At 39.9% G+C, this 27378-nt stretch overlaps 1 protein-coding gene across 1 annotated transcript in view; it reads right to left on the reverse strand.

The window, feature by feature from the left end:
- Positions 1 to 512: 512 nt before the first annotated feature.
- The window catches only part of DNAJC1 (DnaJ heat shock protein family (Hsp40) member C1), a 195943-nt gene continuing 169077 nt past the window's right edge, over positions 513 to 27378 (reverse strand). The window contains exons 10-12 of the mRNA XM_019665145.1: positions 5521 to 5569; positions 3329 to 3825; positions 513 to 720 (exon numbers count right to left, since the gene is read on the reverse strand). Of these exons, the coding sequence (XP_019520690.1) occupies positions 652 to 720; positions 3329 to 3825; positions 5521 to 5569 (615 nt within the window). The 3' untranslated portion in view covers positions 513 to 651. The remainder of the gene's footprint in view (positions 721 to 3328; positions 3826 to 5520; positions 5570 to 27378) is intronic.

Below are 27378 nucleotides of genomic sequence, written 5' to 3' on the forward strand. Positions count from 1 at the left end.
GACCACAGCCAGTTTTCTCCAGGAAACTAACCTTAGAGAATTATGACATCTTTGTAGATATTTTATCAAATCACTTCCCTTAAATGTGTTCTGGTAATCTGAATGGTTGTAAGTTTTGGCAGTTTGCACTCAGGAAACTATTTCCAAGCCCGAGAAACGACAGCAATGCAAAGCTGATGGTGACAGTTCAAATACAAACAATGAGAGAGAGTTCAATGAAAATTAATAGTATAAAGCAGTGATATTACCTTCCCTGGGCACCTGCATTCTGCTACCAGAAAGCTCATTAGCTGGGGAGTTCTTTGGTCAAAGAAACACATTGCGTTTTACTTCTTACACGTTAGTACACTCACGTTCCTTTAAAATCATATACTTGCCTGGTTGTTTGAAAGCACTATTCAGTTTGTTCCCCGTGAAAGTAAACTTTGCAGTAATGAGAAAACAATCTGTAAAATACCCCAATCTTTTTTTCTCCTTTCACACAGTATGTGTTTAAACAATATAGCACAATATTTCTTTTTATTTTTTTTTTATTTTTGTACTAAGGCACATGATGTATAGAAATACTGAGGTACAAAATGCAAATTTCTGCATAAGAGTTTTAAAATGACCATTTTGGAAAATGAAGAGGAACATCATCTTCCAGAATATTCAGCTTTTAGCTTGTTTTTTCTTTTGGACCAGTTCAACCAGCAACTTGTATCTAGCGATACAGTCTTCCTGTAGGAAGAGAAAAAGAGAGGTGAAAACAATTACTTCCAGACATCAGTGTGACCTTCGTGGGGTAAGCGCGTGGGGCCTGCTTGCTGGCTGTGCCGGTGCTAATGGGCTAGATGGCTTTGTGTCCATTCCCTTTGCACAGAGCCTGCCTAGCACATCCCAGGTGAGTCCAGCTGGTCACAGGCAGACGAGGCTAGACAGGTGCAAGGCGACGGCCAGTTGGGCGTCCAGCCTAAGGTGTGCTGTGAACCGCTGGGGTGAGGGGGCCAGAGGCAGCTGTTAGTGACGCCTACTGTCATTGGTATGATTATGAGTTTCAACTTGCTAACTATAATTATCATTTTTAACATTTCACTATTTCATCACAACATGTCACTTCAGAGAAACCAAAAGACTTGAGGCCAGGCATCCACAATATTATTCTCCTTTGGGTTTGCCTCTCCCTAAGGGCTGCTGGAACCCGCCTGTGGGCCACGTCAGCCCAGCCCCACAGGAAACCCACAGGGAGTGTGTGGAGCTTGTCCTGCTTGTCCCAGCCCCACCTCAACCTTCTAGCCTGTCAGGTACAGAGCTACTAGCTTCAGATCCCAGCTGCCTGCCCGTCACCCCTTGGGGGGACTCATGACTGAAGCAGAGAGGGGGTAATCCAGCTTACAGGCCTTGTGACTCCCATGGTTATCACAAGGCACTTTCCAGAATCCATTTGTTTCTATTAAAGAAACACCTGGCTCAAGGGCACTGTGATGACCCTTGACTAACTGAAGGTGAGAGCAGACGGATTTCTACTCCATAGCCGGTGATTTTATCAGCTGCCTTGGACACAAAGTGGATATTTGTTTTTTTCCTAGGACTTCAGCTTGGTCGCATTAGGAGAATACCTTATCAGTGCCTTTTCTGCATCCCCAGAGGCCTTGCTTATGGTCTTCTTTAAAAACATCAGCCTTTCCTTAATGGCTCTGCTGCCTGTAGGTGCCGCCTAGCACATGACATGGGACGTGGCCAGTCCCAGCGCCTCACCTGAAGGACAGGTGGGCCCTGAGCTCCCAGAAGCAGCCCACATGCACCTCAGGCACAGGCTCCTCCTCCAGGCTCAGGTTTCCCAGGGGCTCGCAGGCCACCTACAGGGAGTCACTCCATAGCAGGCGAGCATGCAGATCACCTCTCTGGGGCCTGGTTCCAATGTCAAGGCTTAAACGGAACTTCTACAGGACAGTAAAAGTGCTGCTGATTTCTGGTTGAAACAGGGTTTCCAGGGAAATGAGTTTGAGTGTCCTATCCTTAGGAATCTAGAGTTCCAGCTCCTTCATTTTAAACCAATGTCAAGTCATCACACATGGCAAATGCGTGCGTCCTGATAGATACCAGAGAAATTCAGGCAAAGGAACTATTAGGCTGTCGGAAAAGTCATGATGTATTTTTCTATGTTTTTCATTGCAAAAATGTGTCATGACTTTTCCGACAACTCAATACTTCTGGCAAACCGGTGTTTCTCAAATAGATCAACTGCTAATGGTTTTATTTTTCTCCCCGGGAATTCTCGACCTCCTCATTTTAAAGTAGGTGATAGATAACTAGACCTGTACACATGGGGACATTCATGGCCACAAGCTAGATTTTCTAACATTGAATTTCAATTAAAAAAAAAAAAAGAATGTAAATGAACATGAATGTGCCCAGAGGCTACTGAGTGATAGGCACAGAAGGCAGAAGAGATTGTTCTTTTGATTTCTCAGTGTTCCTGGTGCCTCAGACTAAGGGTCCGGCTACGAGGAAAGAGCCCTGGAGACTTTGTGTGTCAGGAAAGGGCCGAGTAGAAAATATGGCGCTGGGAAGGGCAGCTCCACGCGGGCCCAGCAGAAAGCAAAGTCCATGGCGGGGCTGGCTTTGCACAGGACACCCATACTCCGCCTGTCTGAGTTTTCACTTGAGAAGTAAGTGCAGATGTATTTAAGCAGATTCTAAGAGCTGTAAGTAAGAAGGAGAGTCCATTATAAAGAGGGCACCCTGACCCTATACACAGTACGCCTCAGGGTCTCGGGTCAACTAGAGCGAGTGCTGCTGTGGGGCTGCTGGTGAACAGGGCGACAGTATCTGCCACACACGTCCCCTTGGTTAAAGGCTCGTCGCAGAGCTAGACGAGCTTGTGATTTTGAGACACTGACTCCTCACTCTGGTTAGAGGGAGCTCCGACCGTGATGGAGGACCTGCCACTGCTCTGCTGCCCTCACGGTGACAAGGACGCTCGCTGACAGCCACCCTGGGCTTCTCCCAAACTGCCACTCGAGTGGAGCAAATGCTCTGTGGCCTGGCAGGGTGGTCGAGGGTAAGACTGATGTCCTATGCATGGAATTTTCTCTGAGGACAACTACCTAGTCTGTATAATGATCCAGCTTAGACTCTCCTTTGTCCACACTAATCAATGGAGCGCACAGATTCCACAGGCTTTCAGGGGACACACTCATGGGAAGGTAACTGGTAAACGAGATGGAGTGGACAGCTGGAGACAGAAGGATACCAGGAGCATGAGGACAATTAGGCAGGACGGGCTGCAGCCACCTCAGTGTGATTCTAAAACCAGTGTGAAGGCCTCTAGGCCCGCCTCACCCACCTTACTCTTGGACGGCACACATTTGGCTATTTTGTCCCAGCGGTCCGAGGATCCTTTCGGGTACTGCTGTAATGCTAATTCCAGAAGTTTCTGCTGACTCTGAGTCCACGACTGCTCTGCAGGGCGACTTCTCTCCCTCTTCTGGCCTTCCTCATCGCTGGATGTATTTTGTTCTGATACAGCGAAGTCCTTCTGCCTCTTCCCACGGGGCTTCTCCCCTGGCTCGGCCTTGGCTGGCTCCTCGGGCAGCCGGGCTGGCCTCCGCCGCCGCGGCCCATGGTCCAGGGCCGCAGCCTCCTGCACACCAGCCTCGTCCCGCTCCTCGTCCCGCTCCTCGCTGTCCCCTCTGTCCTCCTCCTCCTCCTCCTCCTCAGCCTCCTCAGCCTCCTCTGCAAGGAATTCTCGCTGGGTGATGATATCATCAGGCAAGGCTGCGGTGGTCTTGACGGGCCTGGGATGCTGAGCTGTTGATTTGAGTTCAGAGAGTCTAACCATTCCTGTGAGAAAGGGCACATCACACAGATGAAAGGACAAGGTCATGTCGGGCGACAGGAGTGCCAGTGGCTGCCTCCCTCCCACACACCAAACAGTGCCTTAGACCAGGGGTCGGCAAACTTTTCTGACGGAAAAGCCGCCAGGGATGAGCAAACTGTGGCTCGCAAACAACATGCAGCTCTGGGTACTACATGTGGCTCTGAAGTAAAACTGAAAATGAAAATAAAACTTATTAGTTTCATTTATAAAATTTTTAAAGGATATTATTCACATAATGGTGATTTCATTTGTTTTATAGGTCTTACAAAACTTCAAAGGACAGGTTTGGCTCTTCTAGGGGTCGGCTAACTTTCGAGACTGAACGTACCCAAAGAGCCGCAGTTTGCTGACCCCTGCCCTAGACCCTTTCCATGTTATTTTATTTAGTTTTCACACTGCTCTAGAAGGACAGCTATCATTATCTGAGCTGTACTGATGAGGGCCATCAGTCTCGGAAAGCAGCAGAGGTGGTGGGATCTGAACCCAGTTCTGCCTCATTCCAAGTCTCTGCCTTCCCACCCCTGAGGAGCAGCGGGTGTAGATGGGACCAGGCTATGATCAAAGGATGCAGAGATCTCGCTGAGAAGGAACCACCTGCCACTTTTTAGGTAAAGAAGGTTGTTTTTCACAACCCAGAGTTGTTATTAATTCCATGAGCATGACTAAAATGACCCCGTCACACCCTATGCCGGCTTACCGTCTGCAGGTGACCATGGGCACTGGTGGGACCTGCTCTCTGTTTGCCTGTTCATTTCACTGCTCAACAGCCAAGGGCAAACCAGCTCGTCTCCCAGCCACAGGTGCCATCTCAGAGACACCCTTACATACTCTCCTACGTTTCCTGTTCTCGTCACAATACTTCCCCACCCTCCACCAATGCTCCAGTCTGGTCCACGTCTGCCTGCCTGCAATACAACAACACTGCCTTTTCAGGATACATTTTTGGAGAAGCTCTTGAAGGTCTGTTTCTTTCACGTTAACAGCTCCTCGCCTATTTCTGTCTCCACGCGTAGAGACATAACTTTATTGATAGAAAAGGAACCTGGCAACGCCCTCTTCCATATAGCCTGCAGAACGCCAAGATGGCTCCTTCCTGGGGATGACGTTTGGCTGTTTCAGGTTTTACTCACCTGCACTGCTCTTCCTGGGACCTGTAGTATTTACGTTGGGAGGTTTAGGAGGCACTTTCTTACTTTGTGGCTCCAAGCAAACAGTATGGAGATGCTAACAAGATTCCAGTTAGTCTTGAAGGAAACAGATTTGGAGAAACAGCCGTGGGAGAGCTGCTGCTGTCTGTGCTGAAGGACAGGTCTGCGTGGTGTGTGGTGACGGTGGGGTGGGTGGTGGGGGAAACTGTGCACGGGGCATTTGTGTGGTGCACGGACTGGCCTCCCCTGCGGCCCCCACCCCCCAGGACCAGAGAACAACAAGGTTTTTATAGTTCTTTAAACTTATTAACTACATCTCAGCACCCACTGTATGTGCAGGGCTGGGTGGGCTCGTTGGTGCCTGCGATCAGTCCCCCTTGTAGACATATGACCAGTAGACCTCACTGGGCAAAGCTACACCACCTTTGTATTTAAAGAAGTTGTTATAAAAAGGGATTTACTTGGAAAAAACGGCTTTAGATTAATGGGGTGAGGTGGGTGCTAACTCACCTGGGGAGGAGGTAACTGAATCCTTCAGTTGCTTGGCTTTGGTTGTTACCTGTTTCAAAATATAAAAACAAAGAAAATCTTACTTTCCACATACCTGCTGTAGCTCAAGTGACCTATTTCATATAAGGTCCGTGTGAATGAACAGGGTTTACTGAATCTTAGGCCTGGAAGGGCCCTCAGTCATCAGTCCACTCCATTTATTGAACCAACAAGGAAACGGAAGCTCAGAGAGATCAGATGGGTATTTTGGAGCAAGTCATTTAAGCAGTGGCAGAGTCAGAACCGGAATTCAGATCCCCTGACTACTTTTAGTTCAACGACAGTTTCACTGTAGTCACCTGCCTCTTAAAATATACTACTGGGTTGTCGGAAAAGTCATGATGTATTTTTTCTATGTTTTTCATTGCAAAAATGCGTCATGACTTTTCTGACAACCCAGCAGTCTCAAATCATTATACAAACAAGTCATGTTTTTTAGTTAGAATTTCCTGAAAGAGAATATCTTTCTTCATTGGAGAATATTATACCAAAGAGTATTATAAATAGTGGGGAAATCTACTCTTAAATTAATGATGTTTTAATATAAAAGTCTTTCCTTTGTACCCTCAAAAGAAACCCTATGAGCATATAAGACACCAGAAGAATTTATTGGTAGAATAGGGTAGTTGGACCCAAGAACCATGAGACATTTACATACAAGAGTGTAGATCCAAAAAAAAAACAAAACAAAACACAGGCACCACAAATAAAAGTCGTGAAGTTGCCACTCAAAAAAAAAAAAAAAGAGTGTAGATCCACAGAGATCATTTTGTTCAGTGGCAATTATTTCTTGTTTTCTCTCTAAATAAATGGTGCTATATTGTATGTCTCATTCTATAGCTTGCTTTTTTTTCATTTAACAATGTCTTGGAGATCTACATATAGATTTCCCTTTTTAAAAATGGAGATAAAATTTACAAAGAGTGGAATGTACAGATTTTAAATGCACAATTCAATGAGTTTTGACAAAAAAAAAACCTCCCCCCAAAACCCATGTAACCAACATTTTACTAAAATTATAGAACGCTGCTATTACCCTAGAAAGTTCCCTTGTGCCCCTAAGTCAAACTCTACCTTGCTGTAGACAACCACTGTTCTGATTTCTATTATATATATTTTAAACTATGGGATCAAAATTAATTAAAAAATTTAAAAATGGATAATTGCCCCATGCATTTATCAAACAAGCCATCCTTTTTCCATTAATTAAAAATGTTAACTTTATTATTTTCCATTGTATAAATAGACTAGTTTCCTATACTTTATATCCTATCCAATTAATTCATGTATATTCTTGAACCAGTATTTTACTGCTTTAATGAAATTTGAAAGTAAAACCTTAGAAAAGCATGATTGTGAAGAACTCTGAGTTAGGCAGATCTGGTATTCAAATCTTGGTCCCACCTCCTATTAGCTGGGTAACCTTGAGCAATTTCCAATTTTTTCTCTGTCTCAAGCATTAACTTCTGCAATATGGGAATAATACTACTAATATCATTTGCCTGTTAGGGATTTAAGCTCTTAGCAAGATACCTGGCAGATATTAAAGGCTCAGTAAAGATTACCTATTATATTGGGTTGTCAGAAAAGTCATGACATATTTTTTGTTTTTTGTTGCAAAAATGCGTCAAGACTTTTCTGACAACCCAATTGACATGGATCATTTGTTTTGCATTCATACAAAGGAAAGAATTAGAGAAAATATTTAAAGCTGCTTAGAAACATGCTTCAATTTTATTCCCTACCTTCCTCTTTCCAAATGACCTCACTTTCTATTTTATGGGAAAAAAACCCCCTGAAGTTATCCAACATGAGCTTCCCTGAGTTCCAAGCTTCCCAACTCCAAATTCGACTGTATCATCATATAGCCTTCCCTTCTTCTAGCCCAATTCAAAGAAAGGAACCATCTTCCTTCTTGAATCCTCACAGAACTATGCTCCATCAATTAATTTCCTTTGCTTTCATCTTGAATTTCTCCCTGTCTATCAGATATATCCCATAAACCTTCAAGTTTAGCTCAAGTGGTCTCTACTTTAAATGACCATCTTCCCTTGAGCTGTCGTTTCCATCCCACGTGGCTTTCATGACAGTATCGCCTAGTTTTCCCTCTTCCTCTGAATGTTTCTTCACTGGCCCCTCCTGTATGCTCCTCTCTCTTGCTCCCTAATATAATGTTCAACATTCTGTCCTTGCAATTCATGTTCTTTCTTTTTTCTCCTTTGGTATCTCATGCCATCTGTTCAGTGCTACCTTAGGAAAGAAATGATTAACTATATACCTGTGGTCCTGACCTCTAGCGTGGAATGCCAGGCTGACAGGCACTGACCATGTAATACGATAGGTCATGAAGTCCTGAAAAGGACTTCATCTAGATAATAAGCTTACTATGGACCAGGCATTGTTCTAGATAAGGGTGTGTGTGTGTGTGTGTGTGTGTGTGTGTGTGTAGTAAGTAGATATATAATTATTATTCCCTTTTACATTATCTAAGGCCCAGAGAGAATAAATAACACGTCTTAGATGAAAAGGCTAGGCTGAGTGGCGCGTTGGTTAAGAACTGGCTTGGGACGCCAGAGGGCCCCGGTTCGGATCCCACATATGAGGGCCAGTGACACTGCCTCCTACAGCTAAGATGCTGAACAACAGCTCAACCTGGAGCTGGGCTGCCGTGAGTCCCTGGCAACGGCAGGTGGGTTGCCATGGGCTACCGTGTGTAGCCAGCAGCCAGAGTGAGTGGCCAGCAGCTGCAGTGAGTGGCCATCCAGAAGCCGGCGACTGATCTGCCTCGCCCGGGAAGAGCACAATGATGGTGCCAACTTGGGCCAGTGAAGCAACGTCCTCCACAACTAGACTGAAGAACAAAACGACAGCAACTTGTCTGTTCCCCCCCCTTCCCCCAATTCCCCAGCGCTGTTCCCATCCCCCAATTTGCCAATAAAAATCTTTTTTTTTTTAAAAGGCTAGTGTGTAGCTGAACCAGGCAAGTTTGTCTCCAAAACCTTTGCTCTCAGTCACTATAAATACTGCCTTTCGAATCCAACTCGTGCTTTTATAGATGAAGGAACAGGCCAAATGCTCTTTCTGCTCTATTACATGGCTCCCTCCAGCTGCCATGAATCTGATTTAGAGTTTCCAAGCTCCATAAACTAAACAAATCCCAGACTAAACTCATCAACTTCTCTGGTTTTCCTTCCTTCCTTAATAGTACTATTACCACAGTCACTTAGATTACAAACCTAAGAGTCAATTTTTGGACTTTCTCTCTCTCCGCAGCCAGCTACCATGTTCTTCACAGTATTGGTCCCATCTCTCTCTCTGACTCCCACTACCTATATTACTCCTTCATTCTCACCTGACTGAATTAACGTATCAGCCTTCTAACTAGCCTCCATCTTATTTATTTATTTTATTGGGGAATTGGGGGAAGGGGAACAGACAAGTTGCTGTTGTTTTGTTCTTCAGTCTAGTTGTGGAGGACACCGCCTCACTGGCCCAAGTTGGCACCATCATTGCGCTCTTCAATGCAGATCAGTCGCTGGCTTCTGGACGGCTGCTCACTGCGGCTGCTGGCCACTCACGCTGGCTGCTGGCTACACACGGTAGCCCATGGCAACCCATTGCCACAGGGGCTGCAGCGTACGCCGTCGCCAATGACTCACAGCAGCCCAGCTCCAGGTTGAGCTGTTGTTCAGCATCTTAGCTGTAGAGGGCAGTGTCACTGGCCCTCATATGTGGGATCCGAACCGGGGCCCTCTGGCGTCCCAAGCCAGCTCTTAACCAACGCGCCACTTGGCCGGCCCCCATCTTACTTATTTTTAGTTCTTATAGAATAATATCCCAAAGGTAGAGTTATGATCAATTACCTTTGATGGGCCATTGACTATATAATAAAGTGTTCAGTTCCAAACCAGACACGCAAGGAAATACACAACCTGGCTCTATGTAGACCTGTATGTATCCTTCCTTTCAGCAGAACTAAACAATTAATGCTCCCCAGATAGTCAGGAATTCCCTCCCTGTACTTCTGGCCATTGTTAACATTGTCTGAAATGGTTTTCCTGTCTTTAGCAAACCTCTCCTTAAATACCTGTCCAGAGCCAAACCATCCTTCAAGGTATTCTCAAATGTGACTTTCTTTTTGAAGACTTCCCTGATGTCTACCATCAGGACTACTGACTCTTGGTGACAATTAATCCCTCTCCTCTGTCAATTTCTGTGGTATTTTTAAAAAGATTTTATTGTTTTACATCATATAATAAAATTTTCTTTACATTCTATGAATTTTGACACATTTATCAATTCATGTAACCGCCACCATATACAGGATATGCAATAATTCTTTTTCCCCTCCTGCATCTATTTTTTAAAATAAAATATTTTGGAGTTACGTTAGTACACAAAGATCTCCCTTATTCTTTTTTTAATAGCTTAATTGAGATGTAATTCACATACCATATAGTTCACCCACTTAAAGTGTACAATTCAATGGTTTTTAGTATATTTGGATATGTGCACCTATCATCATAGCCAATTTTAAAACATTTCATCACTTCAAAAAGAAACACTGCATGCTTTAGTGATCATCCCCCATCCTCCCCATCCCACCCCTTACCCCCAATCAAGCAACCACTCATCTACCTCTGTCTCTACAGATTTCCCTGTTCTGGGCTTTTATATGAATAGAATCAGGTAATATGTGGATTTTTGTGGTTGGCTTTTATCTCTTAGGTTAATGTTTTCCAGGTTCATTCAAACTGTAGTATATATCAGCATTTCATTCCTTTTTATTCCTAAATAATATTCCATTGTATGGATACACCACTAAACATTTGTGTTATTTCCATCTTTGGCTATTATGAATAATGCTGCTATAAACATTTGTGTACATTTTTGTGTGGGCATGTTTTCATTTATCCTGGGTATATACCTAGGAGTAAAAGTGCTAAATCATATGGGAACTCTATGTTTAATTTTTTGGGGAACTCTCATACTGTTTTCCAATATGGGTGCACCATTTTACATTCCCACCAGCAGAGTATGAGGCTTCTGGTTTCTCTACATTTCTGCTAACACTCACTATCATCCAACTTTTTGAATCTAGTCAGCTGATTAGTGATATCTGGTGGTTTTCATTTGTACTTCCCTAATGACTAATGATATTGAGCATTTTTTCCATGTGTTTACTGGCCATTTGTATATCTTCTTTGGAGAAATGTCTATTCAGATCCTTTGTCCATTTTTTATTTGGGTGATTTCTTATTAAGTTCTAAGAGTTCTTAACATATTTCTGGATACAAGTCTTATCAGATAAATAATTTGCAAATATTTTCTTCTATTCTGTGAGTTGTCATGTTACTTTTTTTTTTTAAGATCTAATTGGCTTTAATTAAGCAATTCATGAATTAGGTATTATCCTGTCTAGCAACTAGGAGGGTACTCTCTCTTTTTACTTTCTAATGGTATCTTGTGAAGCATAAAAGTTAACTTTGATAAGGTCCAGTTGATAAAAAAAAATCAACACATTTTTTTGGTTTCTTGTGCTTTTGGTGTTATATCTAAGAGTCCTATGCCAAATCCAAGGTCATTAAGACTTAACCTCCTGTTTTCCTGTAAGAGTTTTATAGTTTTAGCTCTTACATTTAGGGGACTATTGCTGTTTCACAACGTTAACTCTTCTGATCCATGAACAGGCAATATTTTCCCATTCATTTTGATCTTCTTCAATTTCTTTCAACAATGTTTTATAGTTTTTATATTTAAAGTTTGTACTTTTGTTAAATTTATTCCTAAGTATTCTTTTTGATGCTATTGTAAATGAAGTTATTTCATTTTCAGATTATTCATTGCAAATATATAAGTATAAAATTGATTTTTCTTAATTGATACAAACCCTGCAACCTTGCTGAATTCATTTATTAGTTCCAATAGCTTGTTAGTTAATTCCTTAGGATATTGTATATATAAAATTATGTCATCTGCAAACAGCGAGTTTTATTTCTTCCTTTCTAATCTTATTTCTTTTTGCCTAACTGTACTGGCTAGAACCTTGTGTACAATGTTGAATAGAAGGGGTGAGAGTAGACATCCTGTCTTGTTCCTGATCTCAATACAATAACATCCTGTCTTTGACCAATAAACATGATGTTAACTGTGGTTTTTAGTAGATGCTTTTTATCAGGTCCTAATTAGATGAGTGTCATACAAAGGTGTTGGATTTTGTCAAATGCTTCTACTGAGATGATCTTGTGATATTTGTTTTTTTATTCTATTGATATGATGTATCTCCATTAATTGCTTTTCAGATATTGACTCAATCTTTCATTGTTGGTATAAATCCCACTTGAGGAGAGTGGATAGTTATTTTTATAAGTTGCTGGATTTGATTTGTTGGTTATTTTGTTGAGGGTTTTTGCATCCATATTCATGAGAAATATTAGTTTGTAGTTTATCATATTTTTGTCTGGTTTGGTATCAAGGTAATAATATTGTCTTCAAAAAAACGAGTTAGGCGGTATTCACTCCCTTCTGTTTTTTGAAGAGTTTGTGAAGTACTGGTATTAAATTCTTTAACTGTTTGGAGGAATTCAGTGGTGAAGCCATCTGGGCCTAGGCTTTTCTTTGTGGGTAGGTTTTTAACTACCAATTAAATCTCTTGTTATAGGTCTATTCCTCCTTGATTCAGTTTTAGTAGTTTGTGTCTTTCTAGGAATTCATCCATTTCATCTATGTCTATTAAAAAATATCTACCTTTTATTTCATTAATTTCTGCTATACTTTTTATTACTTCCTTTCTTCTGCTTGCTTGTAAGTATAGTTTCATCGTCTTTTTCTGGTGTCTTAAGGTGGAAGGTTAGATGATTGATATATTTCTTCCTTCTTTTTCAAAATAATCTTTATTTTTCAATTACAGTTGACATATACAATATTATTAGTCTCAGGTGTACAACACAGTGGGTTAGACATTTATATAACTTACAAAGGAATCACCCTGATAAGTCTAGTATCCATCTGACACCATAGTTATTACAATATTATTGACTATATTCCCCATACTGTAATTCACATCCCCATGACTATTTTGTGACTACCAACTGATGCTTTCTAATCCCTTCACCTTTCTCACCCACCCCCCTAATCCCCTCCCATTTGGCAATTATCAAAATGTTCTCTGTATCTATGAATTTGTTTCTGTTTTGTTTGTTCATTTACTTTGTTCTTTAGATTCCATATATAAGTAAAATCATATGGTATTTGTTTTCCTCTGACTTATTTCAGTTAGCATAATATGCTCTAGGTCCAACCAAATTGTTGCAGGTGGCAAGATTTCATTCTTTTTATGGCTAATATTCCATTGTATATATGTACCATTTCTTCTTTTTCCAATTATCTATGATCACTTAGGTTGCGTCCATATCCTGGCTATTGTAATAATGCTGCAGTGAACATAAAGATGCATATGTCTTTTTTAATTAGTGTTTTGGTTTCTTTGGATAACCACCCAGAAGTAGAATCACCAGATCCTTTTTTGTCCTTCGGTATATAGCCTTTGTTTTAAAGTCTATTTTGTGTCGTATAAGTATTGCTACCCCCGTTTTTTCCCCCCCTCATTTTCATGAAATATCTTTTACTTTCAGTATGTGTATGTGCCTATCTGAAGTGACTCTCTTGTAGGCAGCATATGAAAGGGTCTTGCTTTTGTATCAGCTACCCTGTCTATTAATTGGAGCATTTAATCCATTTACATTTAAAGTAATTATTGCTAGATATGTAGTCATTTTATTCATATTTTTAATCTTTTTTCTTCTTTTTAAAGACGTCCCTTTAATCTCTTTTTCTTTAAGATTATATTGGGGAATTGGGGGAGGGGAACAGCATTGGGGAATTGGGGAAGGGGAACAAACAAGTTGCTGTCCTTTTTTTTGGTTCTTCAGTCTAGTTGTGGAGGACGCAGCTTCACTGGCCCATGTTGGTATTGTGATCATTGCACTCTTCCCGGGTGAGGCAGTTGCTCGCCGGCCATTGGACAGCCGCTCATGGCGGCTCACGAAAGCTCACGCCAGCTGCCGGCCAGCCCTACTGTAGCCTACACCATCGCAGGCAACTCACAGCAGCTCAGCTCCAGATTGAGCTGTTGTTCACCATCTTAACTGTAGGGGGCACAGTGTCACTGGCCCTAATGTGGGATCCGAACTCAAGCAGGCCCTGCTGCTCAGAGCTGGCATCCCAAGCCAACTCCTAACCAACGCGCCACTCGGCAGGCCCTCTTTAACATTTCTTATAATACTGGTTTGGTGGTGATGAACACCTTTACCATTTTCTTGTCTGGGAAGCTCCTTATCTCTCCTTCAACTTTAAATGACAGCCTTGCTGGGTAGTCCTGGTTATGTATGGGGTCCTTGCGTTTCATCACTTTAAATATTTCCTGCCAATCCCTTCTGGCCTGCAAAATTTCTATTGAGAAATTATCTGACCGTCTTATGGGAGCTCCCTTGTAGGTAACTAACTGCCCTTCTCTTGCTGCTTTTAAGATTCTCTTTGTCTTTAAACTTTGGTATTTTAATTATGTGTTTTGGTATTGGTCTCTTTGGTTAATCTTGTTTGGGACTCTCTGCACTTTCTGGACTTGTATATCTATCTCCTTTGTTCTGTCATTATTTCTTCAAATGGGTTTTCAATTCCTTGTTTTCTCTCTTTTTCTGGTACTCCTATGATGCAAATGTTGGTACGCTTGATTTTGTCCCAGAGATCCCTTAAACTATCCTCATTTTTTTTATTCTTTTTTCTTTTTGCTGTTCTAATTGGATGTTTTCTATTACCTAACGTCCCGAATTGCTGACTCAAATCTCTGCTTCATCTAATCCCTCTAAAGTATTCTTCATTTCAGTTATTGTATTCTTCGTTTCTGTTTTGTTGTTTTGTTTTCTATCTCCATTTTTATCCTATCTTTTTGTTGAAGTTCTCCTTGAGATCACTGAACATCCTTATAGTGTTTTGAACTCTTCACCTGGCAGATTGCTTTTCTACCATTTAGTTTAGTTTGTTTTTTGAGCTTTGTTCTGTTCTTTCATTTGGGACATGTTTCTTGTCTTCTCATTTTGGCTACCTCCTTGTGTTTGTTTCTATGCATTAGGTAGCTGCTATGTCTCCCAGTCTTGGTAGAGTGGCCTTATGTAGTAAGTGTCTGGTGGGGCTCAGTGACATAGTCTCCCTGGCTATCTGAGCCATGTGCTCCAGGTGTGTCCCTTGTGTGCATTGTGTGTGCCCTCCTGTTGTATAATAGTTGAGCCTTGATTTCAGTTGGCACATCAGTGGGAGGGACTGACCCTCAGGCTGACTGGTTGTGAGAACTGGCCATGACTACAGTGGAGCAGCTGTTGTGCAGGGGCTGACCCTATGGAGCAGGATTTGCTCTGGTGCCTGCTTAGTTTGCCTTTTGGGTGTGTCACCTGTGCAGGCAGCTGGGTGATGCTATGGCTTGTTCTGAAGCTGGCTATTGGGTATGATGGTTCTGTGGCCTCTTGGGAGGGGCTCTGCTACAGGCCAGTGTCAGCTATGCCGTGCCACTTGGGCTGAGCTTGGAGGTGCCTGGGAAAGGATAAACTGTGAATTGAGGCTGGATGCCACTAGTACCAGGATTGGGGTTGCTTAGCAAGAGGCATGGGGGCACACTGAGGTCAGATGCTGCTCTTTTGGGGTTTTTGAACCTTTGAGAGATTTTGAGAAATTCTGCAGAATAAGCCAAGACAGGCCATTTGTATGGAAAAGTCTAGAAGGGGCTTGAGTGGGCTCACAAGTTGAGTGGGGCAGTCTCAGGGAATCACCAGGGTGGGGTGAACGGTGTTAACCAGGTTGATGATGTGAGCCCTTCAGATTCTCAGTGTCAAACAATGAAACTAATGGAGTCTCACTATAGTCATCTCTGAGTCCTATTTTTCTTCCACTTAAAAGGCAACTTAAAACTTATTAGAAAGAAGCAAAACATAACTGGTCAATTTTCCAATTCTGTGTGGGCCAATAATTACTTTAATAGTCTAGCCTCTTGGTCAAGTCATGGTGCTATAATATGGTTGTATAACAATGATAACTGCAAATGATCTTTTTTTCTTGAGAATTTCTGCTCTTTTCATTACTTTTTGTCTCAGGAGGAGGCATGTATGTGATTATGATGGCAAAATATTTCTGTCTTGGGGGGAGGTTTGGCATCTTTAGTAGGTCATTTATGATTCTGAGCAGGTTAAGAAGTTTCCAGATAACTGAGGGCTCAATGACTAGGGTGTCTCTGAGTACAATAGCATGCCACTTTAGGAAAGGAAGTCATCTTTCAGTGAGCATGGCCATCGCCAAATCTATTTCTCTCCTATATCTAGATGACTTCAATTACTTGGGTGCCAATTTACCTTTTAAAAAAATGTATGATTGACATAATATAAAATACTTAAAGTGTAAAACATTATATATATATATATATATATATATATATACACACACACACACATATACATACATACATACATATATCTATGTCTATCTATCTATATCTATATTTATATACAAAGATTCCTACCCCCAGTCAAGTTAACATATGCATTACCTCACTTATTTTTTTGGTGAGAATGTGTAAGTTTTATTGTCTTAGAAAATTTCAATTATACAATACAATGTTATCAACCATAGTCACCATGTTATAGATTAGACCTCATTCATCTTACAACTGAACGTTTGTCCCCTTTTACTAATCTCTCCCTATTTTGTCCATTCCTCCAGACCTAGACAACTTTTCTACAGTTTCTATGAGCCTCACTTGTTTTGGGAGCTGAACAGTATTACATTGTATACACATACCACTTTTTTTTTTTTTTTTAGCTGAGCCATCCTGCCACCTGTTGGCAGCTCAGTGGCAGCTCAGCTCGGGCAGGGACTTGAACCGCTGTTGCTCAAAGCTCGCACTGCTGTTGCTCAGAGCTCACACTCTTGAGTGAGTTCTTAATCAACTGAGCCGCTCAGCCAGCCCCACATTTTCTGTATGTACTCATCTGTTGACTCTTATGTTGTTTCCATACCTTGGCTATTGTGAATAATGCTAGCTGATGTGCTATTGTTTACAAAATACAATATAATATAATATATAATAGTATAACTAACAATATAGCTATACTATGTAGTTCAATAGTATAAATAAAATACAATTTTTAACTAAAGTTAAAATACTATAACTTTACAAAAATTTAAAATATAGATACCTGAGGTAATGATTTTGTTTCCTTTGGATAAATAGCCAGAAGTGCAATTGGTAGATCACATGGTAGCTCTATTTTCAATTTACTGAGGAACCTCCATAATGTTTCCCATAGTGGCTGCACCAATTTACATTCTCACCAACATCGTACAAGGGTTCCCATTTCTCCACATCCCCTCCAGCATTTATGATCTCTTGTATTTTCTTTTCTTTTCTTTTTTTTTTAAAGATTTTATTGGGGAATTGGGGGGAGGGAACAGTGTTGGGAAACTGGGGAAGGAAAACAGACAAGTTGCTGTCCTTTTGTTCTTCAGTCTAGTTGTAGAGGACGTCGCTTCACTGGCCCATGTTGGTATTGTGATCATTGTGCTCTTCCCGGCTGAGGCAGATTGGTTGCCGGCCATTGGATGGCAGCTCACACTGGCTACCGGCTACTCATGGTAGCTCACGGAAGCCCCACTGCAGCCTACGCCATCGCTGGCAACTCTCGGCAGCTCAGCTCCAGGTCGAGCTGTTGTTCACCATCTTAGCTGTAGAGGGCAGTGTCACTGGCCCATGTGGGATCTGAACCAGCAGCCCTGCTGCTCAGAGCTCGCACTCCCAAGCCAACTCTTAACTAACACGCCACTCAGCTGGCCCTATCTCTTGTATTTTTTATGATAGCCATCCTAACAGGTGTGAGGTGATCTCATTGTCAGTTTGATTTGCCTTTCTCTGATGATTAGTGATATTGAGTACCTTGTCATATACCTGTTTGCCATTTGCATATCTTCTTTGGAAAAATGTCTATTTAGTTCTTTTGCTCTTAAAAAAAGTTTTTTTGGGGGATATTGAGTTGTAGTAATTCCTTGTATATTTTGAATATTAATCCCTTACTGAATATGTGGTTTGCAATCCCCCCCCCACTCCATAGATTGCCTTTTCATTTTGTTGACATTCTTTAGTGATGCAGAGCTTTTTAATGAGATGTAGTTCTATTCGTTTATTTTTGCTTTTGTTGCCTATGCTTTTGGTGTCAAAAATCATTGCCAAGACTGATATCTGTCAAGGAGCTCACCACTTATGCTTTCTTTTAGGAGTTTTATAACCATAAAACTCAGGTCTTACACTCAAGTCTTTAACCCATTTTTTGTTAATTTTTGTGTACGGTGTAAGATAGTGCTGTAGTTTCATTCTTTTGCATGTGGCTGTGCAATCTTCCAAATACCATTTAATGAAGAGGTTGTCTATTCCTCATTGTATATTCTTGGCTCCTTTGTCATGCATTAATTGACCATATGTGTCTGGGTTTATTTCCTGGCTTTGTATTCTGTTCCATTGATCTATGTGTCTGTTATTATGCCAATATCTTACTGTTTTAAGTAACACAAGTTTATAATATATTTTAAAATCAAGAAGCATGATGCCTCCAGCTTTGTTCTTTTTCAAGGTTGCTTTGGCTGTTTGGAGTCTTTTTTGGTTCCACACTAATTTTAGGATTGTTCTTTTTCTGTGAAAAATGCCATTGGAATTTTGATAGGGATTGCATTGAATCTGTAGATCACTTGGGTAAGCAGGTATAGACATTTTAACAATATTAATTCTTCCAACCCATGAACATGGATTATCTTTCCATTTATTTGTGTCCTCTTCAATTTCTTTCATCAATGTCACAGTTTTCAGCAAACAGATCTTTCACTTTCTTGGTTACATTTATTCCTAAGTATTTTATTCTTTTCGATGCTTTGTAAACGGGATTGTTTTCTTAATTTCTCTTTCTGATAGTTCTTTGTTGATGTATAGAAGCACAGCTTATTTTTGTGTATTGATTTTTTTATTCTGCAACTTTACTGAAACAGTTATAAGTTCTAACATTTTTTTTTGGTGTGGAGTCTTTAAGGTTTTTTGTATAAAATATCATGTCATCTGCAAACACAGATGACAAGGTCATTACCAAATCTATTTCTCTCTTTAGATCTAGATGACTTCAGTAACATGGATGCCAATTTACTCTTGAAACATTTAGTGTTATTTTTCTCACATGTTCCGTAATGAATTTTTCAGCTTCTCTTTCTGTTTTTATATTACATTCAATTGCAGAAGTTACATTAAGAAGACAATGTAACTTTATGACAAACTACATTTAAGATGTTTTTCCCTATATTTACCAACCTCTTGGACTTAGTAAGAGTTCTGTAAGTTGACATATTGTCATGTGCTGCATAATGATGTTTCAGTCAACAACTGACAACACAGACAATGGTGACCCCATAAGATTATAATGTAGCTGAAAAATTCCTTTCACGTAGTGACATTGTAGCCGTCATAAAGTCGTACTGCAACACATTACTCATGCTTATGATGATGCTGGTATAAACAAACCTACTGCAGTGCTGGTCATATAAAAATATAGCACATACAATTAGGTACAGTACATAATACTTGACAGTGATAAACTATGTTAAAAGAAAAAAAAAAGATGTTTTTCTCTAGCTTCTTGTTGGTAAAAGACATATTCCTGCATACGTCTCATATAGTTGAGGCTTTTCTTCTTTAGTATCTGAACAAATAATATTATAGGTTACCAGCTTGGGTGGGCTTTTGCATAACACTGTATCCACATGTGTATTAACACTCACATGGATAGTAGAATTGTGGGGAAATTTGTTTCATCGTGTTCTGATTCAAAGCAGAAAACACTTTATAATTCTTCTTAATACAGTTATCTTTAAAACTCATGAAATCGGGACCCTATGATTTAGTCTGGGACACAGGGGTTAGGGCTGAGTGAATGAAAACAATCTAAAACAGGTTTCATCCCTCTAGTGAAAACACTGATGAAAGTAACAGAAAATTAAATTAGGAAAATGAAAATTATATTCATTGGGTGTTAACACCAGTGGACAGTTACATGGTGGCACATTTCTACTCAATTTTCAGAGGAATTTTCCAATTTTGTGATCTATATGAAGTATATTCTCATAGTCCTGGCATCCTCAGATAACTCAGAAAATAAATGTTGACTACTAGTGATGACCTCAAGCCATATTTTTCAAATTCTGCCTGGCTTGATGATGTTGTGTTACTTTTACAATAATAATTATGTAACTGTGAAGTTCATTATTTTCATTCATGTGTATTTATTTTGATCAACTTTCTGTTTGAATTTAGCACTCACATAACTGAGAACGACAACAGCTTTCAAATACAAAGGGCACTCTGTTATCTGAACATTAAATAAACCACCTGAAAACTGTTTCCAACTGGTAGAATGCAGTGCTGTTCATTCTTATTATTTCTCCAATGTGTCTTAAAGTTTCCTCTGGGTTCTCAGTGTGGATAGAAAAATACAAGAAGTAATAATAGTGTTCCTTTTAACCATTTAAAGAAAGCCTTCCATTAACTTCCTGATTACCTGTATCAGTAATTTAGATGGCCATTTAGTGGGAAAAAATACTACTGCCAACAGATAATAGTGTAGTTCTGCAGACAATGTTAGTCCATTAGCGAGATACTTTAACAACCCAACATATATGTACCCGTCTTCCACTTTTCAAAATGGTTTCCCAAAGTTTTTAGCACAAGAAAGCAATTTTAAATTACATTAACAATTATTAGTATCTGCTAATCCATCTATTGGTCATCCATCTATTGACTTGCTGCATCTCTAAGCTGTACATCAGTAAGAAGGAATTAAGCAAATAAGAGTAATAAAATAAGTCCCTACCATCAAGTATGATGCTATTACCAGACCATAGATTATAATGATTTTACCACTTCCTTCATGAAGAAAATCATCCATAGTATTTGAATTGCATGTGATTGTAACTAGTAAATTAGATCTAGCCTTTAAAATAAACGCTATCTTCTTGGATTAAGATATAGGGTTCTAATGAGTGAGTACAAATTACAAACTCAGTGTATTAGTAATACAGGACACTAGCTAGGGTCCAGAAAAAATATATTAAGAATGCTAAATGGAAGATCTATAATAAAGAAAAGCTTTCACGTAATCAGCAAGTGTGCTTTGCTTGAATGAGTCACTCAAGAAGGTGAACAACTGTTCAGTAAGAATTTAATCAGACCTTGAATATTTCTGTGGTTCAAATATTCAAAGGATATATGGGAGAGCAACTGCTTACACAGCTACTCAGGAGTATGGCAACATTAACTGGCCAGTATCTGGCAACATTAAATATGTCTCTCTCCAATTTTGCCTCCTGTGGCTAGCACCTCAGAAAAACAAGATATTTCACTTTAAAGGTGTTATTTGATCAAGTATGCAAACAAAGAATGGTGCTGCCCTATATGTAGGGTTCAAAATTAACGTTCTGCTAAACCAAGAGGGCAATGTGGTTTTAATGAGTCAGACAATCTGGGTTCTAGTCCCAGCCTGCCATTAACTAGCTTTGTAGCCTTGAACAAATCCTTTATCTCTTTCTAGAAATCAAGTCTGCAATAAGTGAATATTATAGTGACTTACAATTGTGTAAAGGTTCAGATGAACAAAGTATTTGCATGATATTATCAAATTTTATCGCCCTTCTATTGTGTGAAATTGATATCACAGATGAAGAAACTGTTGCTCAGAGTGATCTGGGGACTTGAAAGTCATTACAGCCCAAAAAGGGTATTGTCAGGACACCAAAACCAGGTTTTCTTTTAAATTAATTCTGTTCTCTTTCTATTCTTCTTTGTTGTCCACAAAACAAAAAAAATGCATTAGTTTAAAGATTCTGTGATTCACTGGATTAGACATTACTATTGAAATATTTTTCACTTCATATCAATTACTAAAGATGTATTAAGTACTGACTCCATGCACCACTGTGCCGAGAACTGGTATATACGTAAATCTAGTCCTATCACCTCAAGGAGCTTCCAGTCTGATTATTTCCTTGCATACTCCTTCAAGAGATTTCAAATTAATTAGGACTATGCTTATAAGAAAGAAAATCATTGTTTATTGCTTTAAAAAAGCCTTTTACTTCTAAAACACTATTGGCTAAAGCAAGGAAGGAGCAATCCAAAACAGGCTTGTGGGTTGACAGTTTGGGAGTTTGGCCTCACCTCTCAAGAAGGACAATTCTGTACTGCTTTACCTGAGTTGCTGCCAGTCATCCACTGTGGGAATTTACTAAAGAGTCAAGCCTTTGTACTTCAGTTTCCCCAATGGGCGTCAGCTAGATCTCTCAGTATCTGTCCCCCGACTGATTTGCAAGGGTCCCAAGGATCCAGCAGGCTAGGTAGATAGCTCGTCCACTCTTCTGTTTGCTCCTCCTTAAGCTGTGCCCTCTGAGGAAGAAGACAACTGAACCAGATAAAAGGGGGACAAGGGCCCTGAACAGGGGAATACATGCAGGCAAAACTACTAATAGATGGCTCTAGACTTCCTCTGAGAAATAAAGCCGTCTTTGCTGAAGGGATAGTCTGGCTAGTGTTTCAAATGGAGGTGTCCGCTGCAACCTCGACTTTAGAGGAAGGAACGACGACGCTGCCTCACAGATGTAGGAAGTGGAGCACAGGCTGGAAGAGAGAAAGTGAGATGAAAATGGAAGCCAGAGGAGGAGGGACAAGGCCAGAAAGGGGATAAGGATAAAGGAGAAAAGCAACTGGAGGTGGCATGACCAAGAAGGCACTGGCTGGTGACAGTAATGGCTGGTATGGGTTTTTAAGTTGCTTGTTACAAGGTGTTCCTCCATTTTCCCTACAAAATCACTAGGAATGTTGATCATAGTGTAAGCTTCAGGCTCCATTTAATCTACACCCACCCTGCTCATTAATGCTTTTTGTATGAGTGGATTCTCTCTGAGAAACTCAGTGTAACACAGTACAAACAAGGCACACTAGGAAGCAGGTATTTGAGGGAAGAAGAGTATAAAACCTGGGAATTAACACAGATACTGGGAAGATATTCAGACTGTCACAGGAAGTGGAATCACTGGTGGTCGTAGACAATTAGTTCTAGATCTCGGAGAGGCAGGGAGGTCCATCTGACATCTGGGTTAAACAGTATGACAAGGATAGGGGAAAACAATAATTCTAGAATGTAATGTAAGTTGTTCACTATGTAATTTCAGGCACATCATCAAACATTTGTGTGCCTCCAGATTTCCCCCTATGAATCTCCTGAAAATTCATTCCAGACCAAATGATGAATTCTGTATCCACAGAACTATTGAACTGTTAACATTAGGAAGGTCACAGGATACAAGACTAATATACAAAAATCTACTATATTTCTACATATTATCAATGAACAATCTGAAAGTGCAATTAAGAAAACAATTCCTTCACAGCCTTAAAAAGATTAAGATACTAACAGTAAGTTTAACAGAAGTTCCAGACTTATATAGTGAACATAACATTACAGATAGCAATCAAAGAACTTCTAAATAAATGGCGAGATACCACATGTTCATGGATTTGGACACTCAAAATTGTTAAGATGAAGATACCCCCCAATCTGATCTATGTATTCAATGCAATGCCCATTAAAAGGTCTTTTGTAGAAATTGATAAACTGATCCTAAAATTTATAAGGAAATGCAAAGGGCCTAGACAGCCAAAATCATTCTGTGAAGGAACAAAGTTGGAAGGAATTTACTTTCCAATTTCAAAATTGACCATACAGCTATAGTAATCTGGACAGTGTGGTGTCATCAGGATAGGCATACAGATCAATAGACTACAACAGAACTGAGCACACGTAAATAAACCCTTACAATTATGGCCAAATGATTTCTGACAGAAGTACCAAGACAATTCAATGGTAGAAAAGATAGCCTATTAACAAATGGTTTTTAAGACAACTGAATATCCATACGTTAAAAAAAAAAAGAACTTGACCTTAACATAAAAAAACAAAGAGTGGGTGAGGATATGGAGAAATTAAACCCTCACGTATTATTGGTAATAATATAAAATGGTACAGCAACTTTGAAAAATAATTTGGCAGTTTCTTAAGAAGTCAAACATCAACTTACTATATAATTCAGCAATTCCACGTTTAGGAATTAACCCAAGAGAAAGAAAAACAAACATCCATACAAAGACTTGCATATTAATATTCATGGCAGCATTATTCATTATAGCCTTAAGAAAAGAAAAAAAGGGAAAAATCCAAATGACCAACTGCTAGAGAATGGATAAACAAAATTTGGTATTATCCATACAATTGAACAATAAAAAGAAATGGACTATTGATACATGATACAACATAGATGAACTTCAAACAACATTTGCTGAGTGAAAGAAGCCAGATGCTAGATAATAAATACTGTACAATTCCATTTACGTGTAATTTTCAGAAAAGCCTAATTTTTACATATGCAGAACACATCAGTGGTGGCCTTAGTTAGGAGAATGGGAGTGGGGAATGACTGAAAATTTGGTTGAGGAAATATTTTGGTAATGAAAAATGTCTAAAACTGGATCATGGTGACTGCACACTATACAAATTTACTAAAAATCATTGAATTGTACACTCACAATAGGTAAATTTTATGCTATGTAAATTATATCTTAAAGTATGGTTTTTTTTGGGTAAGAACAGATACATGAGATCTACTCTCAACAATACTGTTAACCACAAGCACAGGGTTGTACAGATCTCTAGAACTTGCTCATCTTGCATAGCTGAAATTTTATACCCTTTGAACAGCAAGTCTCCATCCTACCTACCCCCCAGCCCCTGGCAACCACCATTCTATACTTTCTGCTTCTATCAGTTTGACTATTTTAGATACCTCAAAAATGGAATCATGCAGTATTTGTCATTCTGTAAGTGGCTTATTTCACTTATGTTCTTAGTGTTCATCCATGTTGTAGCATATTGCAGAATTTCGTTCTTTTTTATGGCTGAGTAATATTCCATTATACAAGGTGTGATCAAACAATAGAGTGAATGTTTAAATAAAAAAATTATTACAGTAAAAGACACATTGCCATTAATTCCCCTCAAAATACTCCCCCTCGCTTCAAACACACTTATCCTAACGTTTTGCCACTTTCTGAAGCAGTTCTGTAAGTCCTCTTCCATGAGTGTCTAGCTGTGCTGTCATGGCTGCCTCGATATCCTGGATCATTTTAACTTTGGGGAAGGGCCAGAAGTCGCATAATGCCAGATCCAGTGAATAAGGTGGATAACATCATGATGTTTTTGACAGAAATTGCTGTACCAGAAATGATGTGTGACACAGAGTGTTGTCAGGAGGGAGGATGATTTACGGCACACTTTAAAACACACCTCTCAACCGTAGCTCACACCCAACTGTACTGAACAAATTGAAACTTGTCACACACAGTCGCTAAGGTTTGACATGCTGCTTCCCGTATTGAAGATCCCTGCCTTTCCGTTGGATGGTACTCAGCAGCAACATTCACTGTATTTTGTGATCACAACGGAATGGCTCCATGTCACACATTGCTTCTGGTATAAGGCAATTTCTGTCAAATAAAAACATTATGGTGTGTCCTCATCCACCTTATTCACCAGATCTGGCACTGTGTGACTTCTGGGTCTTCCCCAAAGTCAAAATGACTATGAAAGGTAAACATTTTGAATCAATTCAGGACATCAAGGCAGACACGACAGTGTAACTAAAGACACTCATGAAGAGGACTTCCAGAACTGCTTCAGAAAGTGGCAAGGACTATGGGATAAGTGTGTTTGAAGTGAGGAGTATTTTGAGGGGATTAATGGCAATGTGTCTTTTAGTGTAATAAATTTTTAAAAATTAAATATTCGCCATATTTTTTCTATCATACCTTGTACACACACACACACACACACACACACACACACACACATACACATGCACACTCATTTCCTTTATGTATTCATCTGTCGATGGACATGTGGGTGCACCCACATTTTGACTATTGTGAATAATGCTGCAGTGAACATGGGGGTGCAGACATCTCTTAGAGATCCTGATTTTACTTCTTTTGGCTATATAGCCAGAAGTGGGATTGCTGGATAAAATAGTAATCCTATTTGTAATATTTTGAGGAACCTTCATACTGTTTTTCACAACAACTGAAACATTTTACATTCCCACCTACAGTATGCAAGGGTTCCAATTTCACCACATCCTTGCCAATACGACAATACCCTTTGTTTTTTTGATAATCACCATTCTGACAGGTGTGAGGCGATATCTCATTGTGGTTTTGATTTGCATTTTCCTGATTAGTGATGTTGAGCATCTTTTCATATACCTGTTGGCCATTTAAAAATCTTTCTTGGGGGGGAGGGGTGGGGAGTGCTAAGTTTTAGGAATTCCTTATATATTTTGGAGATTAATTCTTTGTCAGATATATGGCTTGCAAACTTTTCTCCCATTCTGTAGGTTACCTTTTGACTTCGCTGACTGTTTCCTTTGCCTGTGCACAAGTATTTTAGCTTGATAATTCCCACTTGTTTATTTTTGCTTTTGCTGCCTGTGCTTTAGGTGACTTATCAATGAAGTCATTGCTAAGATCAATGTCATGAAGCTTTTCCCTTATTTCCTTCCAGGAGTTTTAGTTTCAGAGCTTATGAAATTCTGAGTTGACTTTTTTGTATGGTATGAGTCCAATTTCATCCTTTTGCATGTGGATATCAGTTTTCGCAGCACCATTTGTTGAAGAGACAAGGATATCCTTTCCCCATTGCGTATTTTTGGCACGCTTGTTGAAGATCAGTTGACTGTATATGTGTGGATTTATTTCTGGGCTCCATTCTGTTCCATTGTCTATTTGTCTTCTTTATGTCAGTACCATACTGTTTTGATTAAAGTAGCTTTGTAATGTATCTTGAAATCAGCCTTTTCTTTCTCAAAATGTTTTGGTTATTTGGAGTCTTTTATGGTTCCATACAAATCTTACAATTGCATTTTCTATTTCTGTAAAGCAGCGAAGCTTTTATAATAAATTATAAAAGCTGAGGTAGGCCTATATATGCTGACATGGCAAGATATTAAAAGTAAAATGTTTTTTTTCTTTAAAATTTTAAAAGTAGTTTTTAAAATCAAGGTAATACATGTACATAGCCAAAAAAAAAAAAAAGGCAGTAAACAACAAGGGCTTATGATGGAAAGCAATGTACCTCCAGAGGCACTCATTTCTGTTCATAGTTCTGATGGTTAGTTACTACATAAAATAACATGCTTTTGGTTTACTGTATCTGAATCCAACCTCTTTTTCCCAGTTCTACCAATAACCATGGTCCAAATTACCAGTGTTTTGCGCAGATACCAGAAATGGCCTCTTACTCAGCCTGTCTTCCTGCTTCCCCTTTGCCGGCCACACCGCCTTCTCCACAGAGCAGTCAGGAGGGCTGTTAGACCGTGCACTCCTTTGTTACAAATCTCCCAATGCTTTCCCATCTCACTCAGAATAAAATCTAAAATCTTTATTTACCGTGGCCAATGAGGTCCTACATGGTCTGGTCCTCCACTACCTCTGGTCTCACCTGGAACCCCTTCCTACTCACTCCTTGTCAGTCATACTGACATCTTTGCACATCCCAAGCATGCTCTCACCTCAAAGCCTCAGTGAGTGCTCTCTTACCTGGAATCCTCACTAGCTTTGTGTCCCTGCTCTAATGTTACCTCTTAGAG

The sequence above is a fragment of the Hipposideros armiger genome, unplaced genomic scaffold (assembly GCF_001890085.2).
Source record: "Hipposideros armiger isolate ML-2016 unplaced genomic scaffold, ASM189008v1 scaffold_434, whole genome shotgun sequence".
Taxonomy (NCBI): Eukaryota; Metazoa; Chordata; class Mammalia; order Chiroptera; family Hipposideridae; genus Hipposideros; species Hipposideros armiger.